The following is a 23,129-nucleotide window of genomic DNA, read 5'->3' on the forward strand; positions in this document are numbered from 1 at the left end:
GCATCCCAAGTTGTTGCATGGAATTTTTCACAACTGCTTCCCAATATTTTCTCTTCTGGCTTACATTAGCTTGGAAGTGGCTGATTAGCTGTTGCTTTGCAGCCCTCACAATTCTATTTGGATTACATTGCTAATTATTATTTAATAATATCATATTTCTATAAAGCAAAAAAAAATAAGTATATGCCTTATAGGATGTTATCCATACTGATGTAGAAACCGTCTATATTCTTAGAAAATGAAAGCGGTTGCCAGGAGAAATCATAACATTTGATTTGCCAAAAAACAGTTAACAAAAGAAATAATTATGTGTTCAAGAAGAATAACAAGTCTTTCTACTTTAGGACGTGTACCATGTGATTGAAAACAGTAATTCTCTATTGCTATAGTTTCAGTACTTATTTTTGAGTGTCCTCTTTTCTTGCCTTGCATATTCAAAATTATAATTTTGGGGCTAAAACTCTTCCTGTTTCCTATTTTTATTGGAAGCTTGTTAAAAGAAAAAAAAAAGCTCTGTCCTTTCATAGCTTATTCACCAGATGCATAAAAGATGATGAAGAATAAAAACCTTGCTATTTTCATTCTTGGAAGATGTTTTATGTGTGAAGTGCTGCTATCATTGTTTGGCATGTTTCAGCCAAATCTATTTTATGTCTCAGACAGTTTGAGGCATTAAATTGGGAAAAATAGTGTAGTAAAGTCTGAGAATTTTATGTACCATCAGCTTTTCTTAATTGTTTCAGGCAGAATTCCTAGCACAGAAAGAGAATAGTTTTTGAGGTCTTTGCAATGACCTCATCAGTTTTGAAATACTCGGCAATTGCTTAACTTTCAATGTCCACAGGTATAGAAGGACTCTAAATCTTTGAAATCGGCAGCATTTCAGTAGAAAGTGCAGAAGATGGTGCCAAATTTATTGTATGGCATATATTGTATTTTCATGATGTTTTATCACTTTGAATTTTTCTAATATTCCCATAAAAATCAGCATCAAGAGAAGAAAATAAAAAATTTTAGACAAGAAACTTGGAATTTTATTTGCTCTTTAAGACTCAAGCAGAATAATTGGATACATGTTCTGGAATATTGTACATGTTTATGAATTATTATATATACAATAATGCAAAATCATAGCTGCTATGTTCTTTAGTTTATATCGGCCTTCATATGAGTCCTTCCCAAGAATCTAGGATTTTGCAATGTATCAGCCTAGTATATATATGGATCCAAGCAATGTAATTGACAGATGGAAATTTTGTCAATGCTCAGATTTTCTAAGTGCTACCCAAGTGCTACCTAAGTGTAGACCTTTGTTTTTGAGATGGTACCCAGTGGGTCAATAATCAGTTGGTCTAGCATGGCCGGTTTATGTCATAATCTTTCATCTTAATTTTTTTTTGTAATTTTCTCCCAATTCCTTGCCTTTTATTCATATTCTTATATTCTTCTTATATTCTTATGGTTCATTGCATAGTCAGCCAGATGTTCAGACTGGCATTTTATTCATGTGTTGAGTCCTTCCCAAGGCCATGGGATGGGCAAATGAGGGATTGGCAGACCTGGGATAGCTAGTGAAACAAAATTCTATAGCGGTATTGGCTTTCTCTACTGCTAGCTCCCCCTACAATCTGCCTCTACAGACTGAGTTACTTCTGGCAAGTCTTTGATTTTTTTGTCCTGGGTAGACCTTTGATCTTCTTCCAGTTCCCCTTCTGTGAATACTTATTTTGCACTATAAATCAATGTTAATCTGCTAGCCTCTGTTCTGTTATTTCTGATTCTGGATGTCGTTCTTTCCAGAACTGATGCATTCATTTCAAATATCCTCTTCTTGTTGGATTTGATCTGTAATAACAGATCATTATTATTTTTTGTTTACAATCTCTGTATATTTGCCATCGGTAAATCACCCTTCTTTCCAGTAGTTCTGCAGCTGCTGGCCCTGATTGCTCAGCCATCAGTTCTGAGTTTTGTGGCCCATTTTTCATTAGATGTCCAGACACTCAAGCACCTGCAGTCCTTATTGACTGAGTCAGATTGGGTTTCTGTAATTTTGATCTGACTATATTTCTATGGGAGAGACACTCTTTGTCTGATTCCTTTGGTGAGACCTGTCCAATATGGTTGAACCTCTGGCATAATTCTCATCTTCCTTAGAACACACAAGTGCATAACCATGTCAAGGTAGTGCCCACTGGAAGATCAATTCTTATTTTATCTTCTTTTAGTGTGTCTTGTTTTTCTGAAATAAATATCTGTAATTAAAAGTAAGAAGGTATGTGAAGATAGGATGCTATGTTTCCCTATATATTTTTCCTAGATTATTGATCTAAGATAACCTGAGTTCAAAAAGCAATTTATAATTTCTCAGGAGAATGTTATAAAGGAAAGTGACAGTGAATTTCCTTGTGTGCTTTCTTCTGAACTCGTACACTGTTTTGTTTCTAGCAAATACCTGTGCTCTTGAAAATATCCGTGTTCAAGTGTCTCCTAAATGTTGTTCTACCAAACTTACATTTTATCACCTCCTAAAAATAGCTCAGCCAAGTATTGTTAGCAAAATCCATTATAAATATGCACTTGGAAATTCCATGCAAGTGTTTTGGATCAACAGTTTGAGCTTGCAAATAAGCATGTGTGTTTACAGATGAGCTAGTCTTTCACTAGGCAAGCTCATCAAAAGCTTTTGCTGAATGTTTACTTTAATGAGATTATCATTTGAGTTTTGTACTTTGGTTTTTTTTTCTGCAAAAGTTTATTTTTTTTCATATTCCTTAAATGGCCAATTGGAATTTAAGCCAAGAAAATTTGATTCAAAGCCAGAATGAACAGTAGTTTAATCAGCTAACTTAATTAGACAAAAGTGTTTTTTGACACTTTTTGTTCACCTACAGTGATACAGGCCCACAATGCCTCAGTAATTTTTCTACTCATACAATAATCAGTTAGCAATATTGAATATCTTATCTAAATTAGCTTTTTCCAGTTATTTTTAGATAATGGTTTAATGGCATGGTTTTTGCTGTTTTCCTTAGGTTGTTCATAAACATTTCTGCTTGTAACACATATGTTTTACTATGCAAAGCACATTATTAAAAAAGATAATTTAGAAGACATTTTGCAATAAATAGGCATAAAAGTTAAAACAAAAGGACAAGGATAATGCTGATGCAGCTCAAGTTTTACTGAATACATAGTTATATATTTGTCATACAAATTAATAATTCAGTAAAAATAGTTGGGCATTCTGTGTTAAGAGTTGAAAATAGTGAAGCAAAAGAAGAGTTCAACTTTACTTTCTTCAATCAAAGTTACATTATCAAGGAAATCATGTGTGTATTATACTGCTTGGTTTGTAACCTCTAGAAGAAAATGGTGTCCTTTTCCAGAATGTTCCTAAAAAGTTGCAAGAAATATATTTAATCCTGAACATTAACTATGGATAGTTATAAATATCTCTTAATATACTATTCATTAGATTGATTCCCACTTTTTAGAAAATCATTTTGCTTGCATGTTTGCAACACTGATGTAGCAGATGTGCATCTAATATAACATGAAATTATTGAGAAATAAGGATTAGCATAATTAAACATTTTGGCTAATGTGCTCAGGCAAGATGCCTGAACATTCAGCTTTCATTATGGCTATTTTTAACAGAAAGATATCAATTTTTATTTTTTATTTTATTTATTTATTTATTTCATCAAGCATGTATTTTATGACAAATACAAGTGTAAACATAATTATAAATACACAAAAAGGGTACGAATAAAAGAAAACATTAGGACAGGGACGGTAGGCAAGCTGGTGGGGCCACTGTTTGGCTGACGGCACCCGGAGGAGTCCCTCTCTATGAGAGCGTACTGGCCGGTGGGAGGCTATTGGTGGTAGTAGGCGGTCCCGTAGATAACCAGGTCCTAAGCCATGGAGCGCTTTAAAGGTGGTAACCAAAACCTTGAAGTGCACCCGGAAGACAACCGGGAGCCAGTGCAGCTCACACAGGAGAGGTGTTACATGGGAGCGCCATGTCGCTCCCATTACCACCCGCGCGGCCGCACTCTGCGCCAGTTGGAGCCTCCGGGTGATCCTCAAGGGGAGCCCCATGTAGAGAGCATTGCAATAGTCCAGGCGGGAGGTGATGAGGGCATGAGTGACCGTGCGTAATGAGTCCCGATCCAGAAAGGGACGCAACTGGCGAATCAGGCGAACCTGATGAAAAATCCTCCCGGTCACGGCCGTCAAGTACTCTTCTAAAGACAGCCGTGAATCCAGGAGGACACATTTGGGTGTCTTAAAGCTTCCGTTATTGATAACCATGTTGGTATTTTCACATAAAATTTATCTTTAGCCTTCTCCCATACCAGTAACAATGCATTTCTTATATAATGTCTATGAAAGTATGTATGTATCTTACTTCTACCATGCCATAAATAGGCATGCCATCCCAGTTGTAATGATCTTATGTACTATGCTTAGGTCAGACCGAAGACGACGAAGTTCTAAGTTGTCTAAGCCCAAAATTTCGAGTCTGGTGGCATAAGATATTTTGTTGTGAGCAGAGGACTGTAGGACTCTTCTTGTGAAATATCTCTGGACTCGTTCGATTGTATTAATGTCCAATATGCAGTGCGGGTTCCAGACAGATGAGCTGTATTCAAGAATTGATCTGGAAAAAGTTTTGTATGCTCTAGTTTGCAGTTCAATATTACCGGAGAAGAAACTATGCAAGATTAGGTTAACAACTCTTAATGCTTTTTTAGCAATGCTGTTACAGTGAGCTCTGGCACTTAGATCATTTGAGATGAGTACTCCAAGGTCTTTGACAGAGTGAGGGTCGTCTGTTAGGTCGTATCCATCCAGCTTGTATTTTGTGTTCTGATTTTTTTTGCCAATGTGTAAGACAGAGCATTTGTTGGTTGAGATTTGGAATTGCCAATTGTTTGACAATTCTGACACATGTCAAGGTCTTTTTGTAGAGTAGCAGCATTGTCAATGGTGTTGAATAGTTTTACATCATCCGCAAAGACAACACAGTTGCTTATAATATGATTGCAAAGGTCATTTATATAAAGAATAAAGAGTATGGGTCCTAAAACGCTTCCTTGGGGGACACTGCTATTAACAGGTGCAGGTTAGATAAGGCATTCCCTATTTTGACTACATGCTGCCTGTTTGATAGGAACGCAGCTATCCATGTTAAGGCAACATTCTCCATTAGGAAGTTACATACATTCTCTGCACACCTAGAGGACCCTAGAATAAATAACAATATCTTAAGGGCTTGAACTTGACAAAGCTTTTAATCTGACAGTTCCTTTTCAGGGTCTTGAATTGCTGAATTTCTTTAGTTTCAGTTTTACAGGAAGCATTAGAGGACAGAAAAATGGAAAGGAGAATGTTTCAAACGACTGGCAGGAGTAATGTAGAGCAATGTTGGGCTTGTTAAAGAAGGCCTACAGAACATCTTGATTTGAGAATAGAAGAAATTAATCAGGAATATAAGTGATATAGATGAAATTCAAAAATTGAAGCTGAAATATAAAGGTAGAATGTTAATATGTGTTAACATTTATATGTCATCCAGACAATTGGGATAACAATTGAGATAACTTGGGACAATTGGGATAACTTGGGAGTTTTTAGCTGATTACATCATTAGCTTAGTTACATCAGCCCACAAGTATACATTTAATTATTTGTGAGAATTTTAATGCTAGAATCAGCCCATGCTTGAAACTATTGAACTTAAAGGATAAAAACTTTTTTTTAAAAAATGGATGTCATTTCCTTTTGGGCCATTTGTCTCAAGATAAGATCCAAAATAAGTGCACAGTAGAAATACTTAAATTAATGTACAAATTACAAATGTCAGTTTACATGGATCACAATGGGATCAATCTGTGGGTTCTTTATACATCAATCTCCCACTGACCTCTGCGCTCCCACAGAGAAGGCCTCCTCAGGGTGCCATCGGCCAAGCAATGTAGACTGGTGGCCCCCAGGGGGAGGGCCTTTTCTGTGGGGGCACCTGCCCTCTGGAATCAACTGCCCCCAGAGATACAAAGTATTCAAGACCTCGGTGCCTTCCACCGTGCCCTGAAGATCTTTCTTTTTCAGCAAGCCGGGCTGGTTTAACACATTTTTTAAATGTTTTTAATAGGTTTGTTATTGTTCTTTTAATTATGGGACCAAACACATATATATCTTTTTAACTGTATTTTAATGTTTGTATTTATGTTTTTTACTTTGGCTGTGCACCGCCCTGAGTCCTTCGGGAGAAGGGCGGTATATAAATCTGATAATAAATAAATAAATAAATAAAAATCAACCACAGAGATAGAACTGTTGTTGAGTATATATTCACCTATATTCACTCATTAGTGTAGTGTTTAATATCCCATTAATGTAGTAATATTATAGATAGACTAGAGAGTGATAAATTATTGCTTGTCTTGGACTTATGTGTATATGTGGAAATAATGTAGAATGAGAGAGTCATAATATAGAAAGCATAACAAAGAATCAGAAACAATTAAAGTGGACATTCCCCTTGGCAGAAGCTGAAAGATCAATGCTGTACAGTCCAACAGTGCTATAGCAGATGGTTACACGTATTCAAAAACCAAAAATTGTAAATATCATTTACGAGGATGTGGTTGGTAATCTTAAACCTGTGGTGTATAAACCATGGCAAGGGAAAATGACTGAAACCAGAATCTTGTGGTTTAACCACAAATGTAGATGTGAAGAAAAAAGGAACTGGCTAGACTATTAAGACAAATAAAGAAAGATAAATCATTTGACAGGGTACAGATGAACTCTGAAAATATCAAGCACTAAAACAAACAAGGTTACTATAAAAGCCAGTGGTGAGAATTAAGACTGTCATGTTTACAAAATAATGCTATAAAATTTTATAAACTAATTTTCCAAGACCAGAGAAAAATAAATGTAGTAATAGAAACACATATTTCACCTGAGGTTTGGATAGCTTATTTTAAAAAGAAATAGAAGAATAGTTAATGGGTACAATTTATTAAAATTATCATTAAAATGTGCTACAAGTAACTGCTACAGAAATTAAGAGAATAATTTCACAACAGACAGTTGGCAAAGGCCCAGGAAAGTTAGTGTTATCACCAAAAATGTTTAAGGCACTCCCTGATTGATCGGCTCCTATGCATGCTTCCTTCTTTATTTATATCAATGTTACTGGGAAAATCTCTCTACGTTGGAAAAACAGTGCAGTAATTCCAAGATCAAAAAGGGAGATTTCACAAACACTGCTAACTTTCACTCCAAAAGTCTCATTGAAATAGGGTGTAAGCTATATACAACATATATTTTAAATAGATTGAATTGGCAGATACAAGGCAAATTAGAACAGAAGAACAGGCAGGCTTCAGAAAGTCCATATATTACTATATACTGATGGCATGGTACACATATTGACAACATAAATTGGAATGAAAAGAATCCTGGCAGAATTTCAAAGTTATTTTAGGAAATAATACCTAACAGATAAATTATTCTAAAGCATATTTACTAAAAAATCAAAGAGACGTAATGGAGAGTAGATGATAAGGAGATGGAACAACTGAGGTCATTGAAGTATCCAGTTTATTGAAACATTATCTTGGAAAATGTAGCATGAACAAGAACAATGGCCATGAGATCAATGAGAGTACAGAACACAGAATAACAGAGTTGGAAGGGACCTTGGACCTTTTAGTCCAATTCCTTGCTTAATCAGGAGACCCTATACCATTTTAGACAAATATTTGTCAGTCCCTTTTTTAAAGCCTCCAGATTTCTGATTTCAGTAAACTAGAAGAATTAGAAGTGTTTGAAATGTGTTTGAATATTAGTAGCTCGGGTTGGTAGTTAGGCTGTTGGTTTAAACTCCAAGCTTGGCAATTTTGTGCAAACGTTTCATCACCATTTGAAGAGAAATCGACATTGTCAGTTCAAAATGCACTGACAATGTCTCCTTGAATGGTGATGAAACGTTTGCAACCAAATTGCCAAGCTTGGTGCTCAAACCAACAGCCTAATTAGAAGTGTCCCTGAATCAATTAATGAGATCAATCTTAGCATTCCCTCATGTGTACAGCAGCAGGATTGAGATTAGAGATGGGCTTCCAGCAATAATGATAAAATAATAATCTTATAGGAGAGTACACAACGTGCACAACACTTATTTGGCAAAACAATGCCTCCATGAACAATTTAACGGTAATAGATGGGTGAATTTGTTTCTAAAACCATTCTCATAATTATCGCTACATCGTGAAATGCTGAATGACATAAATTATCATAGACTATTGAGGGATTGCATAACTTCTTTAAAGATTTTAGACAAGATGGATAGCTTGAGTTGGCTAAGTGATATCATTTTTTTAAAAGCTGCACAAGGAATGCCATATTATTTACTGTCTGTTATATCTCATTCCCAGAAACAAGTTTCACAGAACTTTATTTTCACAATATAACAACCTATTGGATGAAAAGGCCGAAGATTTGACTTATTATTATAATGTAAACTATATCAGGAACTTAGACCTAGATTCATTGGACTTTTATTTATACAACTGAATCAGTCTAGATTTAGAATTTAAAAAATCTATATTTTGTTGACTGATGTGGATAAATGTGGAACAAAGCCAGTTGCATTGTTCGCAATTTAATGCTGTTAATATTAGAGGGGATGTATTGAACTAATATGAATCATTGTAATTTTATTTTATTTTTTCTAAAACCTATGGTTCGGAAGCATACAAATACGAATAGATAAATACATACTACTTCAATGGGAATGTAACAGTGCTCTTTGATGTTATGCTGGCCACATGACAACAGAAATGTCTTCAGAGAGCACTGGTTCACTGGCCTTGAAAAGAAAATGATCACTGCTTTCTATAGTTAGCAACAACTAGTGGAGTAAAATCTGCTGGGACTCCTTTTTTTTAATGGTTGCAAATAAATACAAAAATATAGACAATTTCATTTGTCTATTATTCTTGGAAGGAACAGAATGCAAGTATTAAGCAAAACAATTGCTAAATGGTAAAATATTAGTACCTTCTGAAACACCTGCACTGTCTTTGGGGAACCAAAAAAGGGAACTCATTTGCATTGATTGAGAGTAACAGTGGATCTTCTAAGAAACTACTTTGTGGAGGGCTTATCCAAAACGTTTGCCTTGAATTGGGTCCATTTCAAGAGAGGGAATATCATATTTGGCTGTCTCCTTTTCTAAGCATCTTCTCATTATTTCTAAACAGACAAATAATAGCAAGTTAAAGATCTTTAAAAGAATTATTTAGTTATTGCTGGAAACTGCTTGTAAAAGATTTAAATAATGATTATGACAATTTCTAGTGATCTTGATTCTGTATTATTCAGATAAATGAGTATATGTAGCCAAAAATGTAACTCTGTGATGAAAGAAAAATGGCAGTTGAATATTTAATAACAGCTAATGGTAGCTAATCATCTTTGCATAATAACTTGTCAAAGTCCCAGCGCTATTATCTATCTGCAATTCTGATCTTCTAGCACTGAGACATGTTTCATTGCCAATATTTTCTCAAGAATAAATTGCTCTTTTGATTTTAAAATAAATTGTTACTATATATTATCTTTCAGCACAGTCATCATCGTCGCCTTACTGGTAGTATTATAACTATAGAATTGTAAGCCAGAAGAATTTACTTTTTAATTTCTTCATTGCAGTTCTCTGATAATTATGACACCTTAATTGATGCATTTCTATGACATATAATAACAGTAGCAAAAAAACAGTAGCAAAATATAGTTTAGTCAGAAATAAGTCATTTTGGGTTTATTCAGGCTTATTCTTACTTAGAGTAAGCTTTCAACCTAAGCATATAAGACCAGAAGTCTATGGAGATTCTCAGTCATCCAGGTCATGGCTGTCCCAAAGATGCTTTTTCAAGAGGCAACTGGACTTTCTGTTTTTTCTTTTAAGACGTTTCACTTCTCATCTAAGAAGCTTCTTCAGCTCTGACTGGATAGTGGGGAATGAAAGGAATTATACTCCTTGCAGACAGCTGTTTTGTAAAGAATGCAGATGACCAGCTGTCTACAAGGAGTATAAATCCTTCCAGTTCCCACCATCCAGTCAGAGCTGAAGAAGCTTCTTGGATGAGACATTTCTGGTGGGTGGGGGATAAGAACAAGCAATGATGCTGTTAGATTTTCTGAGGTAATGGAATCCATTCTGGTGGATTGTGTTATTTTGTTTTTATACAAGTCACTGTGCCTCAGCTTTGGGAAGCAGAAAAGGGCAACCCATTTCTGAAATCTTGCCAAAAAAAAACTTGCTAGAAACTTGTACAGGAAACAACATTGACTTGAAGGGACAAAAATGAATTAGAAAAATGAAATGATTTTGTAGTAGTAGAATTTGCGAGTTCTTACTACTAGTCTGCCTCTCAGTGCATAAAATGAAATTATTCACAATTTCATTAGTTTGGATTACAGTAGCTATAGGCTGTAATTATTACCATGGTTTTAACAAATTTTCAAGAAAGGTGTAATATATGAGAATACAAATAACTACCTCTCTGTTCAATTTATCTTTCAAACATGCTATTTCCGAAGCTACTCCAGTGGGACTCTCCACACATGAAATATATTAATCAGAAAGCTTTGTGGATATATATGTATGAAATTAGATAGATGATAGAAGAAAAGGAAGGAAGGAAGGAAGGAAGGAAGGAAGGAAGGAAGGAAGGAAGGAAGGAAGATAAGTGATACTGTACCCTTTGCATGTATACATAAATAAATTCAGTATATATATTCATAGAGGTGTTCAAGCTGAAATGCAGATATGCTCAGACATATACAAAGAAATAATGCATGTTGTTTTGTTAAAACTGTAACATAACTTACTATATGCTATCTAAATGTTTATTCTATACCTACAATAATACTTGCGGTTGCAAATTCAGGTTTTAAAAAAGCAAATTGAGACAAATGTTTCAGTCAGAGGAGTGATAAAAATTGTCTGGCTCTCAAAGGGGTGCTGACTGTATATGTAAACAGCTGTTTTTTCTTGCAAAAATGTGTGTCCTTTATTTCTTGTCCTCACCTTCTCAGTCTTGCTCCTTAATCTTATTTGGTTGTTTGCATAATTATGCTTTCCTTTAAGAGTATTTTACATAATCAGGAACATGCTTTAAAAAGAAGCTTGGAGATTTCATTGTAAAGAAGTATGGAATTTTTTTTTTTTTTTGTTCTAGGCAACATTTTTCTGTGACTGTGACAATGAATACCTGGGTGTTTTCTGTGAAGAATTTAATGCCTGTCAAAGCAACCCTTGTCAGAATAATGGAACTTGCATGGATATGGCAGAAAAACATGTTGGAAAAAATTTCTCCTGTACTTGTCTTCCTGGTATGTTTTGAATCATGTATCATTTGTACAGTGCCTCCACTTCGCTTAGCACAGCAGATCATTTCTTGATACTGAAGGGATAAGGAAGCCAACAGAACTAGATATAAGTTTATATGAGGATCGCTGATACAAAAAAAAAAGACAAATGTGTGCGCGCACGTGTGTGTTTGTGTGTGTCTCCATGTATACATATACATACGTACAAATGCATAAAATCCTGTCAAAGCCTAGCTTTCTCACATTTTTAATCTAGGGGCCAACTCTAGCTAAAAGTAATCTCGGAAACTGATTTAACTTGTACATGTGCATGCGACATATTTGAATATAGGTTAAATATGTGAGGAATTGGATGGAATGGAGCAAACACTGAATCCTAGCAAGTCAGTCTCAAAGGTGCCTTTTCAAGTGTTACTGTTTATGCAGAGGCTCCCTGACACAAGGGAGGCACTTCCACTGAAGAGTGCATGTGATGGTTCTCTTGGATGGGTCCTCGGTGCTGGATGGGACAAGCAGATGGTTTGAATAGCTGGAAGGCTGATATCAGGCAATAGATTCCAGCCTCTCCAGAGTGTTTTAACATGTTTCGGTAGAAAAACTGCAAGAGTGTTTGATGGAGCTGCACAAAAGCTGGCCTGCAGGGCCAATAGTACAGTTGTGTAAGCCATCATTGATGTGATGAATGAGACATTACACAAAACATCTTTGGGTGTATTATTCTATATTTTATGTTGATTATGATTATGTTTATTAATTAATTTATTTATTTTATTTTATTCGATTTCTATACCGCCCTATTCCCGAAGGACTCAGGGTGGTGCACAGCCAAACAATAAAACACATCCATACAAAATTTAAAAGTAGAATAAAATCAAATTAAATAATTTTGGCTCCGACAAATTTAAAACCCCGAACTATTTAAAACCAATTTTAAAATTGAATGTATAAAATACTAAAAGATATTTAAAAATTAAAAATCTTTTATGAAAGAGGGAGAAAATTAGGCCAGGCCCGCCTGGTGGAATAATAAGGTCTTTAAAGCGCGGCGGAAGGTGCGCAGATCCGGGATCCTCCGTATCTCTGGGGGGAGCTCGTTCCAGATAGTAGGTGCCCCCACAGAGAAGGCTCTCCCCCTGGGGGCCATCAGTCGACATTGTTTGGCCGACGGCACCCGGAGGAGCCCCTCTCTATGGGAGCGTACCGGCCGGTGGGAGGCTATTGGTGGTAGTAGGCGGTCCCGCAAGTACCCAGGTCCTAAGCCATGGAGCGCTTTAAAGGTGGTAACCAAAACCTTGAAGCGCACCCAGAAGACCACCGGGAGCCAGTGCAGCTCGCGCAGGAGAGGTGTTACATGGAAACGCCATGTCGCTCCCATTACCACCTGCACGGCCGCACTCTGCGCCAGTTGGAGCCTCCGGGTGCTCCTCAAGGGGAGCTCCATGTAGAGAGCATTGCAATAGTCCAGGCGGGAGGTGACAAGGGCATGAGTGACCGTGTGTAACGTGTCCCGATCCAGAAAGGGACGCAACTGGCGAATCAGGCGAACCTGATGAAAAATCCTCCCAGTCACGGCCGTCAAGTGCTCTTCTAAAGACAGCCGTGAATCCAGGAGGACGCCCAAGTTGCGTGCCCTCTCCATGGGGGCCAATGATTCGCCCCCAATAGTCAGTGATGGCACCAACTGACTATATTGGGACGTCGGAAACCACAGCCACTCGGTCTTGGATGGGTTGAGCCTGAGCCTATTCCTCCCCATCCAGATCCGCACAGCCTCCAGGCACTGGGACATCACTTCAAGGGCATCGTAGGGGTGGTCTGGGGTGGAGATGTACAGCTGGGTGTCGTCAGCGTACTGGTGTCGTCAGCATACTGGTGGTACTTCACCCCAAAACCACGGATGATCTCGCCCAGTGGCTTCACATAAATGTTGAACAGAAGAGGCGAGAGGACCGACCCTTGCGGCACCCCACATATTATTAAGTGTTTAATGACAATTGTACATTGTTTACTGCTATTGGGGGGTTATAGTTAAGTTACGTACAACATTGGAATTACTGGACACAGGAAGTAACAGATACAGTATATATCACTGATGCACATTTTATTTAGGAGTTGCAGCTAATGTGACTTGCCTAGTTCCAGAAGCACAGTTTCCTTACAAAGGTTTGGAAGTGTGTTACATCTGCATTAGCCTACATAACAGAATGAGATCAGCAGGCAATAAAATGGGGTCAGGTGGTACTGCATAGATACTGTAAAACAGATGATCTATTCAGTTCATGTCTGTGTCAGTCTCTCCTCTATTCTTTTTAAAGAAAGAGAAGGGGACTTCAGATTTGCACACACATAGCAAAATTGAGTTATATAGCAAACTGTGACTTTCAGTGGTATTGGATTTTTGATAGCTCTGGCCAGTATAATTAGTTGGCAGGAATGATGAATTTTGAAGTTCATCTATATACCGAGGTTCTCAATTTTATATCCCTATATGAAAATAATTGAAGGTACTCCCATGTCTTTTCCCTATAATACCCCAATTCTTCTGTTCTGTTAGAAGTACTGAATTGCTTTTTTATATATTTGATGGATAAATTGGAATAGATTGGTCTACCTAAGTTGAAAATTATATAGTACAGTACCCTCTCATTTGTTTACATAACATATTAACTTTAAGTACTGCAAAAAAGACCTTTTAAGAAAGCCTGTTTGATAAAAAAAAATATCCTGCAATTAATTGTAAAGTAGAATTACTTGACTAGCATGTACTGTCAAGGTCAAAGCAAGTGAAAAAACATATTCACTTAGCAAAAAGAAGTAACAGTTTGGCCAACACATTGTAGTCTTAAAAATGGAAAACTGCTCAGTCACTGGAAAAGAACTGTTAGCTGTACTGCAAACATTGTTATAAAGAAATTACATCTTTAATTGGAATGCTGATGGTACTGGGATTGCTATGAGCCAGGCTGGGATTAGAAATCTGAGTTTAAAAGAAAACAAAAACAATTACTATTCTAAACAAGGTTTCCAAGCCTGGAAAGAATTATGAAAATAAAGTGGCAACATATATGTTTAGGAAATTTAATTAGTTGGCATTTTCTATACCATTGCCATTATTATTCACTGTGTATTTACATTTTCATTGATTAGGAATAGAATTTGCACAGACTTTAGTATCAAGGTAAGTGCTTCAGTTTAAGATTAGATAATCTACTAACATTGAGTTTTTACTCACTGTTTTGAGTTGTCATTGTCATATGCGAGAGAAAAAATGCATTTCTGAGTAATGCATACTTCAGATATGCACTATATATCATAGTTACCTGTTAACTTAGTTTTAATTTGACTGGGAGTGTGGTCAATTCTTTGTGATTACAACAAACTCTTTAATATAGGAACAATGTTTTGGATGCTGTTATAATATGCCAATAACGCATCTATTAATACAATGTATTTTCTTTCTCATATTTTTAAAATGATTTTATTATGCTGAAGGATATACTGGGGGAATGTGTCAGTCAGAGATTGACTATTGCATTCAACAGCCTTGCAAGAATGGAGGGACCTGCTATTCCAGTAGCAGTAAATTCAATTGCCAATGTCCAGAAGGTAAGCAGTAAGATTCAGTAATACTTAAGAAGGTACATATTTTTTATAGAACATTTAAAGGTGCTGTTTCTCTCTTGCCAAGATAAGTAGACACACTGTATGTACATATGTGTGAATACAACCAGAATCTTCCTATCGAATCATAAGGAATTCTTGCCATTTTGCAGATGCCCCAGCTCTTGGATCATTTGGCAAAAATATTTATGTCACCTTTTATGTGGGCATTCCTTCTCCCCGCACAAAAAAGGGTACTCTCTATTACCAAGTGGGAGTATTGTGAGAATTATCACTTCATAGTTTCATCTGCAGAGAAAAAATGGTTAGGCGGAGGCAAACACAACACAGCTCATTGTTATCATGTAGCTATGGGAAAATCTTGGGAGCTAATTTGGCCTCTGATGAATAAAAGTATCCGACCCTAAAGTATATGTGGACATACATGCATGTCTTTTATGTGTTGATGTGTAAGCAGTTATTTAGGTAGTGTGCTGCAATGAATAATGCCTGAGTGTTCTCATGGCTGAAAGGGAGTGTGTAAGCATATCTATTAAAATTTTTCTGTTGACTTTTGTTTATAGAGTTATCAATGTTTCAGATAATAACATTGTGTATTGATTTTTGTTGTAGCTTTCATCTGGTTTGAAATGTTTTTTATATAAATTGATTTACTCTCAAATATAGATATATCTACTAAATAACAATCTTGTATTAGGATTCTGTAGCCTGAGAATTCTGTAAGTTGAGGCCCAGCATATCTAATAAGGTCTACGGTAGTTGGGGAAAGCTGCTGAATTCTGACAATTAAAGAGTATTTGCAGTAGCATACTGTAACGCTAGTTTTCTACCTATCTTTAGACTGAACCTCTATACCCGTGATGGCGAACCTATGGCATGTGTGCCACAGGTGGCACGCAGAGCCATATCTGTGGGCACATGAGCGTTGCTCTAGCTCAGCTCCAGTGCACATGCGTGCGCCGGCCAGCTGATTTTTGGGCTTTCCGGTCTTACTGGACGTCGGAAAATGGGCCATTTCCGGCCTCCGGAGGGCCTCTGGGGGGGAAGACCATTTTTGTCCTCTGCAGGCCCCAAGAAAGCCTCTGGAGCCTGGGGAGGGCAAAAAATGGGCCTCGGGCAGGACGCATTGAATTATGGGTGTGGGCACACACACATGCGACCCCCCCATGCTCCCCCCACTTTTGGCAGACAACGGCAAAAAGATTAGCCATCACTGCTCTGTACTATAATCAGTAAATTGTTTACCAACTATGCTACAACTTATGATCAGAACAATCCCAGTAATTTAAATGGAGAATTTTAGATTTTTTTTGGCTCTTCCCAACAGATATATAAACAGTAAAAATGAATAGTGAGACAGACACTAAAACTGAACTTAAACTAAATGGCTTTCTTAAAGTATCCTATCAAAGTCTGTGTCTAAATTATATGAAAAGAAGGATGGATGGATGAGTTCTCATAGTGAGTTTGGGTTTTTATCCTAGATTTGATAGGGCACCTTTGTTGTTGTTTGCTGCCTCATAATGGACCACAATATTTACACATTAAATATCTTTGTACTTAGCCAAAATAGAGGTAGATGACTGATATGCAAAATATATGTATGAATTTGTGTATTTTATTCATTTATTTATTTACATTGCTTGTATCTTGCCCATTTCCATGGATTCTAAGCAGCTTACAGTGTAAACATATTTCAGGGGACCCCAATACCTGCAATATAATCATATATAGAAAGAGTAAATATCCATCAACAGAAACTTTGAGGGGGTTAGAAATACCATTGATACAACAAACAAGAAAGGAAGACAATCTCCCTAAAACAAAACTTTCTTGCATGTATTTGGATGTGAAGATCTTCATGTAAATGTCAGTTAAAATATTAGAGAATTGCATTTGTTGTCAGTTACTTGCTGTACCAAAATGTACAGTCAAAATGTGTAGTAGTCATTTCCACAGTCATTACAAAGTAAATGTTTTCTAGAAAACATGAAAATAACATATTCGCTGATCAGACTAATCAGGCTCCTCTTTTCTTCTTTTAATCAAGATATATGGGTCAAACATAGTACTTTCCTTCTCCACTAGCATGAATTTTAGATGTTTTGACTCTTTCATCCACTCTATCTTTTACTTTTACTTTCAGATCTAAGCTTGTTGTGTGTGGGCAGAGTGAGATTAAAAATACAGACACAGACAGTATGGCTGGGAATTTAGAAAGCCTAGGGTGTTAAATTGCACATACTGTTATTTTGAAACTGCCATGAAATTTTCCTCTGTGGATGTTTTTGCTATGATACTGTTCCCTCGTTGAGATTTGTTGTAACAGCAAACTGTGAAGAAGCTGGGCATTCTGTAATACAAATTTGAACCACCTTGAAAAAGTTAGCTTGTTATCTGGTGTATCTATCTATCTATCTATCTATCTATCTATCTATCTATCTATCTATCTATCTATCTATCTATTGTTCTATCGTTCTATCGTTCTATCGTTCTATCTATCGTTCTATCTCTATATCTTCCTGCTTTCTTCATGATAGCCTTGATAATAAGAGTTATCAGTCTCTTAAGAAATGCAAGCTATTCCCTTTAATTTAAGGATTAGTTCCTAGCATTGTGTTATCCAGAGAAAGCAGCATGGTGACCTAGTGGTGAAGATGCTTATCTCACACTTAGAAGGTTAGGAGTTCAATCTTAGGTAGCGGCACATGTTTCTTTCCTAAGAAAGAATATCTGCTGTGAACTCTGCGTCTTGTCAGTAAGTGCTCAGCTCCATCCAGTCATCTCGACTATCCTGAATTAAGGGATTATAGGGTCATAAAAAGGAAGTTTTTATTGTGTTATCCAGGAAAAAAAAAGTTTTACTGAGCTTTTCAAGTTCTGTCCAGTTGCTTAATTGGAATATAAAATTCATGACCAGAAACAATAATAATAATATTAACAATAATGTAATATAAATGAGTTAATAAATGATTCTTAGAGCATGAAAAATGTATATCATAAACCTAAGATCAATTGGTTACAAACCACTATTTTGAGCAAAGGAGAAGTGAAAAGTAGTGTTTTTTTGAAGCAATTAAATTACTGAAGATACAGAAGGATGCTACAAATAGTGTGATAAATAATCCATAAAAATATGTTTCATATTCCATACTCCTGCTTACAGATTTCTGTAATTTGTGTTGAGTACTTTTTTCAACTGCATAATATATTGATGAGAATAGCTGCATTTCATTCAGCTTTCCTTTTTGATTTCTATAATTCTGTGTCATTTTCCAGCTGACTGAGACTGAGGCTTTGAAACTAACTTACATTTTAAAATTATTTTCCATCTATCATACAACTGATGGCACAAACCATAATAAATATGGTTGAGACACTGTATGGCAATTAATAGGATTAAAAGGGAGCGAGAAGGAAGAAATCTATTTGGGGTTGTCACTGGGTTTGATTCTTTGCAGAACGTTGTTTGTGGTAGCAGACATATGCTGCTATAAAGGATAACTTGAGGATTTTTCTAGAATTTCTAATACTCCTATATAATTTTATATAGAGGTGGTGGGGATGTATTATACCTATGTGTGTGTAATTCTTTATATCATTTCATATCACTCCAGTCCTTTTAATCTGTTTTTCCATGTCTCTCAGACTTATGTTCTGTTAATGCCAATTAATGGTTGATGGTTAATCATCCACTTCACATTCCTGTAACTTCTAAAATCCTCTGGTGTTTAACCAAACCTGGTCGAAAGATTTCCCAGAATTCCCCGCAGAAATTATATATGTAAAGGATATTCCATTTAGATGATGTAGTAACTACGAATTTACAATCTGTTAGAGCAACTGAAAATTGCAACTCTTTTTACTTTGCCATCCTTTATTACTCTTTGACCATCTCATCATTTCAAACAACTAGCATTTGTTTTAAACAAAACAAAAATTTCTTCATTTCCATTTCTACTATATTGTTTCAACTATTCTTATCTCGTCCTTGATATGAAATGGTAAGGTTATTTTAGAACAAGCCTGTCAAACTGGTGGCCTGCGGGCCAGATCCGTCATGCACAGCCGACGCCCACTCCAGCTCCGCAAAGGCAAAAAAAGTCATGGTACGTCATGATAGGTCACATGATGTGATCAAGTTTGACACCTGTGTTTTAGAATATTAAGAAACAGCGGAATGGTATGAACAGAGTTCTGGTAGCGCAGCAGACTAAAGCACTGTTATTAACATCCGCTGCCTGCAATTACTGCAAATTCAAATCTCACCAGGCTCAAGGTTGACTCAGCCTTCCATCCTTTCTAAGGTAGGTAAAATGAGGACCCAGATTGTGGGGGCAATAAGCTGACTTTGAATAATATATATATATACACATACATACATACAAAAGTATGAAGGCTATTGCTTAACGCATTCTAAGCCACCTGAGTCTTTGGAGAAGGGCGGCAGATAAATCTAATTAAAAAAAAAACTTAACTGGTTGTTGCTTTCATGTATATATTTCTCATGACAACAGAACACTATAGTATGACATATTTCTAAAAACTCTTTCCTTACCAGAGGTACAAAATGTCTTGGGTTTTCAGCAACATAATATCAGTTGATTCTGCCAAATATTAGTATCTCATCGTGTATCAGTTTGCATTTTAAGTTATTTATAATATTCTGCTTAAATAACTGTAAGACAAATAAAGTAGGAGATGAGCAGCCTGAGCTGAAGGGTGGGGTTAAATATGTAATTAGTTTGGTGTCATTGCACCAAACAAGAGATCCAAATCCACACACACACCTATACTATCAATTCTATTGACTCTTATCTAACACTAATTTAGCTTGAGCTGTTAGTTGCTCAGGTTCTTGTGTATAGTTGGCAGGAATAAACTGTTAGTGTTTTGAACTCAACTGCTATTCCTGGATATTTGCTCCTGACAAATACTTGCTTGGAATTTGGAGAGAGCCTACAAATCAGGTCCATTTGTGTCTTTTTAGGATTCCTGGGACCAACTTGTGCAGATAAAGTCGATTATTGTGCTTCATTTCCTTGTCAGAACAATGGGACCTGTTATACAGATCGACTCTCCTATTCTTGCAGCTGCAGTTCAGGTTTTACGGGACCTACCTGTGCCCACCTGATTGACTTCTGTGCTCTGAATCCTTGTGCTCATGGCATTTGTCGCAGTGTTGGAACAAGTTATAAATGTCTCTGTATTCCAGGTATGTAAGTTCTTGTCATATTCTTTCATATTTTCTTTGCTGTTAGCAATATCTAATCAAAAGTATTTTTATTTTCCTGTTTAACATATGTGTGCTGACAACCTGTTTTTTTCTATTAACTTTAATAACATTTATGCAGTCTATGTTTAATGAAAGAAATAGACTGAGCACTTGGACATGCAAATTATTCTCAGTAAGGTATATCATTTGTCTGAAAGATTTATTCATAATTGTAGGGAGGCTTTTTTTGTCAAAGGAGTTAAAAACACCTGAATCAAGTGATCATGGCTGTATATTAAATTATGTTACCAGAAAATTAAATCACATTTTAAATTGTGATTGCCTTATATAAAATCCATGGACTTGTATGTTTTATGAACAAGTAATATAGCATGATAGACTGAGTTGGATCATGATACAGCTAATTGAACCTCATTGAATTTTAGTGGGAGCTAACTTTATTTAGCTTTTTATCTAATTTCTGATAACTTAGGCTGCATTCAAACATGAAGTTCCTCTCATCTAGCATATATTCAGAATCCCACTTAATTAGTTTAATCTTTTTTAATTTCTCTTCCATTGCCAGCCTCTGCATTCAGTTTTCTAAACAGATTATTGCAAGCATGCCCATGAGCATTTCATACACTTAGACACGTCCCTTTAAAAACAGGATTGAATCTGAAATTCAGGAACATCAAAATGCTCCTTATTCATTGGCTTTGCTCAGAACTACATTCAGAAATTCTATACAAAATGTGCTGAAATTGAGAGGAGGAGGAGTATATCTGGACTCAAACAATTAATAGAAGTCACTGCTGGTTTATAAAAGAAATAGATTCATAATCCATTGTGCCAGCAGACTGGGAGAAAGAAATTCAGAAGCTTCCAAGAGGCCCTGCTTTAATGAGCTCACTAATAAAACACGACTCGAAGGTTCCTAATTCGACTCTCAAGATTCTGCACTTCCACCCCTTGTTGTTGCCGCTCAACTCATTAAAGAAAGCCTGTGTGAGTTCTGCTTCCTTGTAAGGGACTTGACACTGTAATTTACAATAAGAACTTGATTCAAAAGGACAGTTAAAGCAGATTAATGTGTAAAGGAATTACTACTCCTACAATTGTAATTGTTTGGACATTATCTGCAAGCAAGCTGCCAATTGTTTCATGGTGCTCTTTTTCTTTCTCACAATAGTGATCTGAACTAGAGGAATAGCTTAGGGTAAGCTTTGTGTTTGCAGAATGTTACATACTAAGGAAAATCCTTCTAATCCAGATGGGAAAAATGAGCAGATAAGTAGAGGAAAGCATTTTAAACAATGTTTAAGTATAGAATATTATTGGATACTTCCCAATAATGTGTTTGCATCATTGTATGTTATCTACATTTTTGCTGAATTACTGACCTTCTCCCCCCCATTATGTCACTCAGAAATACCAAACAAAAGAGAAATTTAAAATAGGCTAATTATAATGATGAAATGTTCATAATAATCATCAATGGGCCCATCTGGAAGGGCTTTGTATTGATCCTGTCCATTATGCAACATCTAATTGTTAAGCATTGTAATGAGCTGTAATGTAGGATTGTCTTTGGAAATAATCTGGACATTTCAGTTATTTCAAAATAGGCTGTTATAAGGGACCATGAACTGGGACCATTTCTCACTTAGTATTAAAATATCCCTAATTATGTTTCAGGTTCAATTTAGAATATTTACCTTACCTTTGCTTCTTAGTGCAAGAATTTTCAAAATTTTGCATGTTTGTTTCCTTTTTTTAAAATTCATTTTTAAATTTGTCCACATGGTAAAAAGTCTTCAATGAAAGACTGTCACTGAAATTTAAGAGATGTCCTCACTTCAGAATGTAAAAATGAATTATATGAAGCCAATTCGTCCTGTTTTGTTCATCTATAAGGAAAAGTACTTAACATACATTATTACAGGCCTTTCAGACCTTGAAGAACTGTGATACTTCATTAATATTTTTCAAGGTTCTTAATGTGAAAAATATATTCAGTGTTTTCAGGAGTTAAACCCCTCCCCCCACCCCACCCCCCAATGAGAGGAAGACAGCGTACTTCCTTATCTAGCCTCTAAGATACCTGTTATGCTGACAGGTATAGGAATGTCAACAAACCAGTGAATAGCTACTATTCAGAAATATGATATATATAGCTGGTGCTGGGACCGGTTGATTGCTGAACATCCCAACAGAGTTTTTGATAGACTAAGTGCATAAATTCTACATAGGCATAACAGAGAAGGAGGGGAGGGATTACATTTTATTTTTACATCTTTCTTTTTATCCCCTCCATAAACTGGAAACACACACACACTCTCACACATCCCATACATTTTGAACTTTGAATAAGGGGCCTATGGGAGAAAGTACTGCAGTGTATGCTTCTGACGAAATAAGGTTAAATTTAGATGTTCTGCTGTAGCTCTCAATTATCTCTTAATAATATAGCATAACTCAAAGCATCAGAGAATTGTAATGTTTGTGATATTAATGCTAAGCCTTGGTGGTGCAGCAGACTAAAGTGCTATTAAATAGCACTAGCTGCCTGCAATTACTGCAAGTTCAAATTTCACCAGGCTCAAGGTTGACTCAGCCTTTCATCCTTTCGAGATAGGTAAAATGAGGACCCGGATTGTGGGGGCAATAAACTGACTTTGTATAAAAAAGAACACCGCTTAGGGTGAACCAAAAGCCCTACTAAGCAGGTATATACAAAAGTATGAAGGCTCTTGCTTAACGCATTGTAAGACACCCTGAGTGTCCAGAGAACATATAAATCGAACCAATAAATAAATAAATTTGATTTGTTTGTTTTTACCATAGCATGATGTGTGAGCTCATTCTTATA

At 36.2% G+C, this 23,129-nt stretch overlaps 1 protein-coding gene across 1 annotated transcript in view; it reads left to right on the top strand.

The window, feature by feature from the left end:
- DNER (delta/notch like EGF repeat containing) overlaps positions 1–23,129 on the top strand; it is a 108,790-nt gene that overhangs the window by 69,551 nt on the left and 16,110 nt on the right. The window contains exons 6-8 of the mRNA XM_070945609.1: positions 11,271–11,424; positions 14,914–15,027; positions 20,033–20,257. Of these exons, the coding sequence (XP_070801710.1) occupies positions 11,271–11,424; positions 14,914–15,027; positions 20,033–20,257 (493 nt within the window). The remainder of the gene's footprint in view (positions 1–11,270; positions 11,425–14,913; positions 15,028–20,032; positions 20,258–23,129) is intronic.

Source organism: Pituophis catenifer, unplaced genomic scaffold (assembly GCF_029215685.1).
Source record: "Pituophis catenifer annectens isolate HBS135680 unplaced genomic scaffold, rPitCat1.0.hap2 SCAF_6, whole genome shotgun sequence".
In the NCBI taxonomy this organism is placed as follows: domain Eukaryota; kingdom Metazoa; phylum Chordata; class Lepidosauria; order Squamata; family Colubridae; genus Pituophis; species Pituophis catenifer.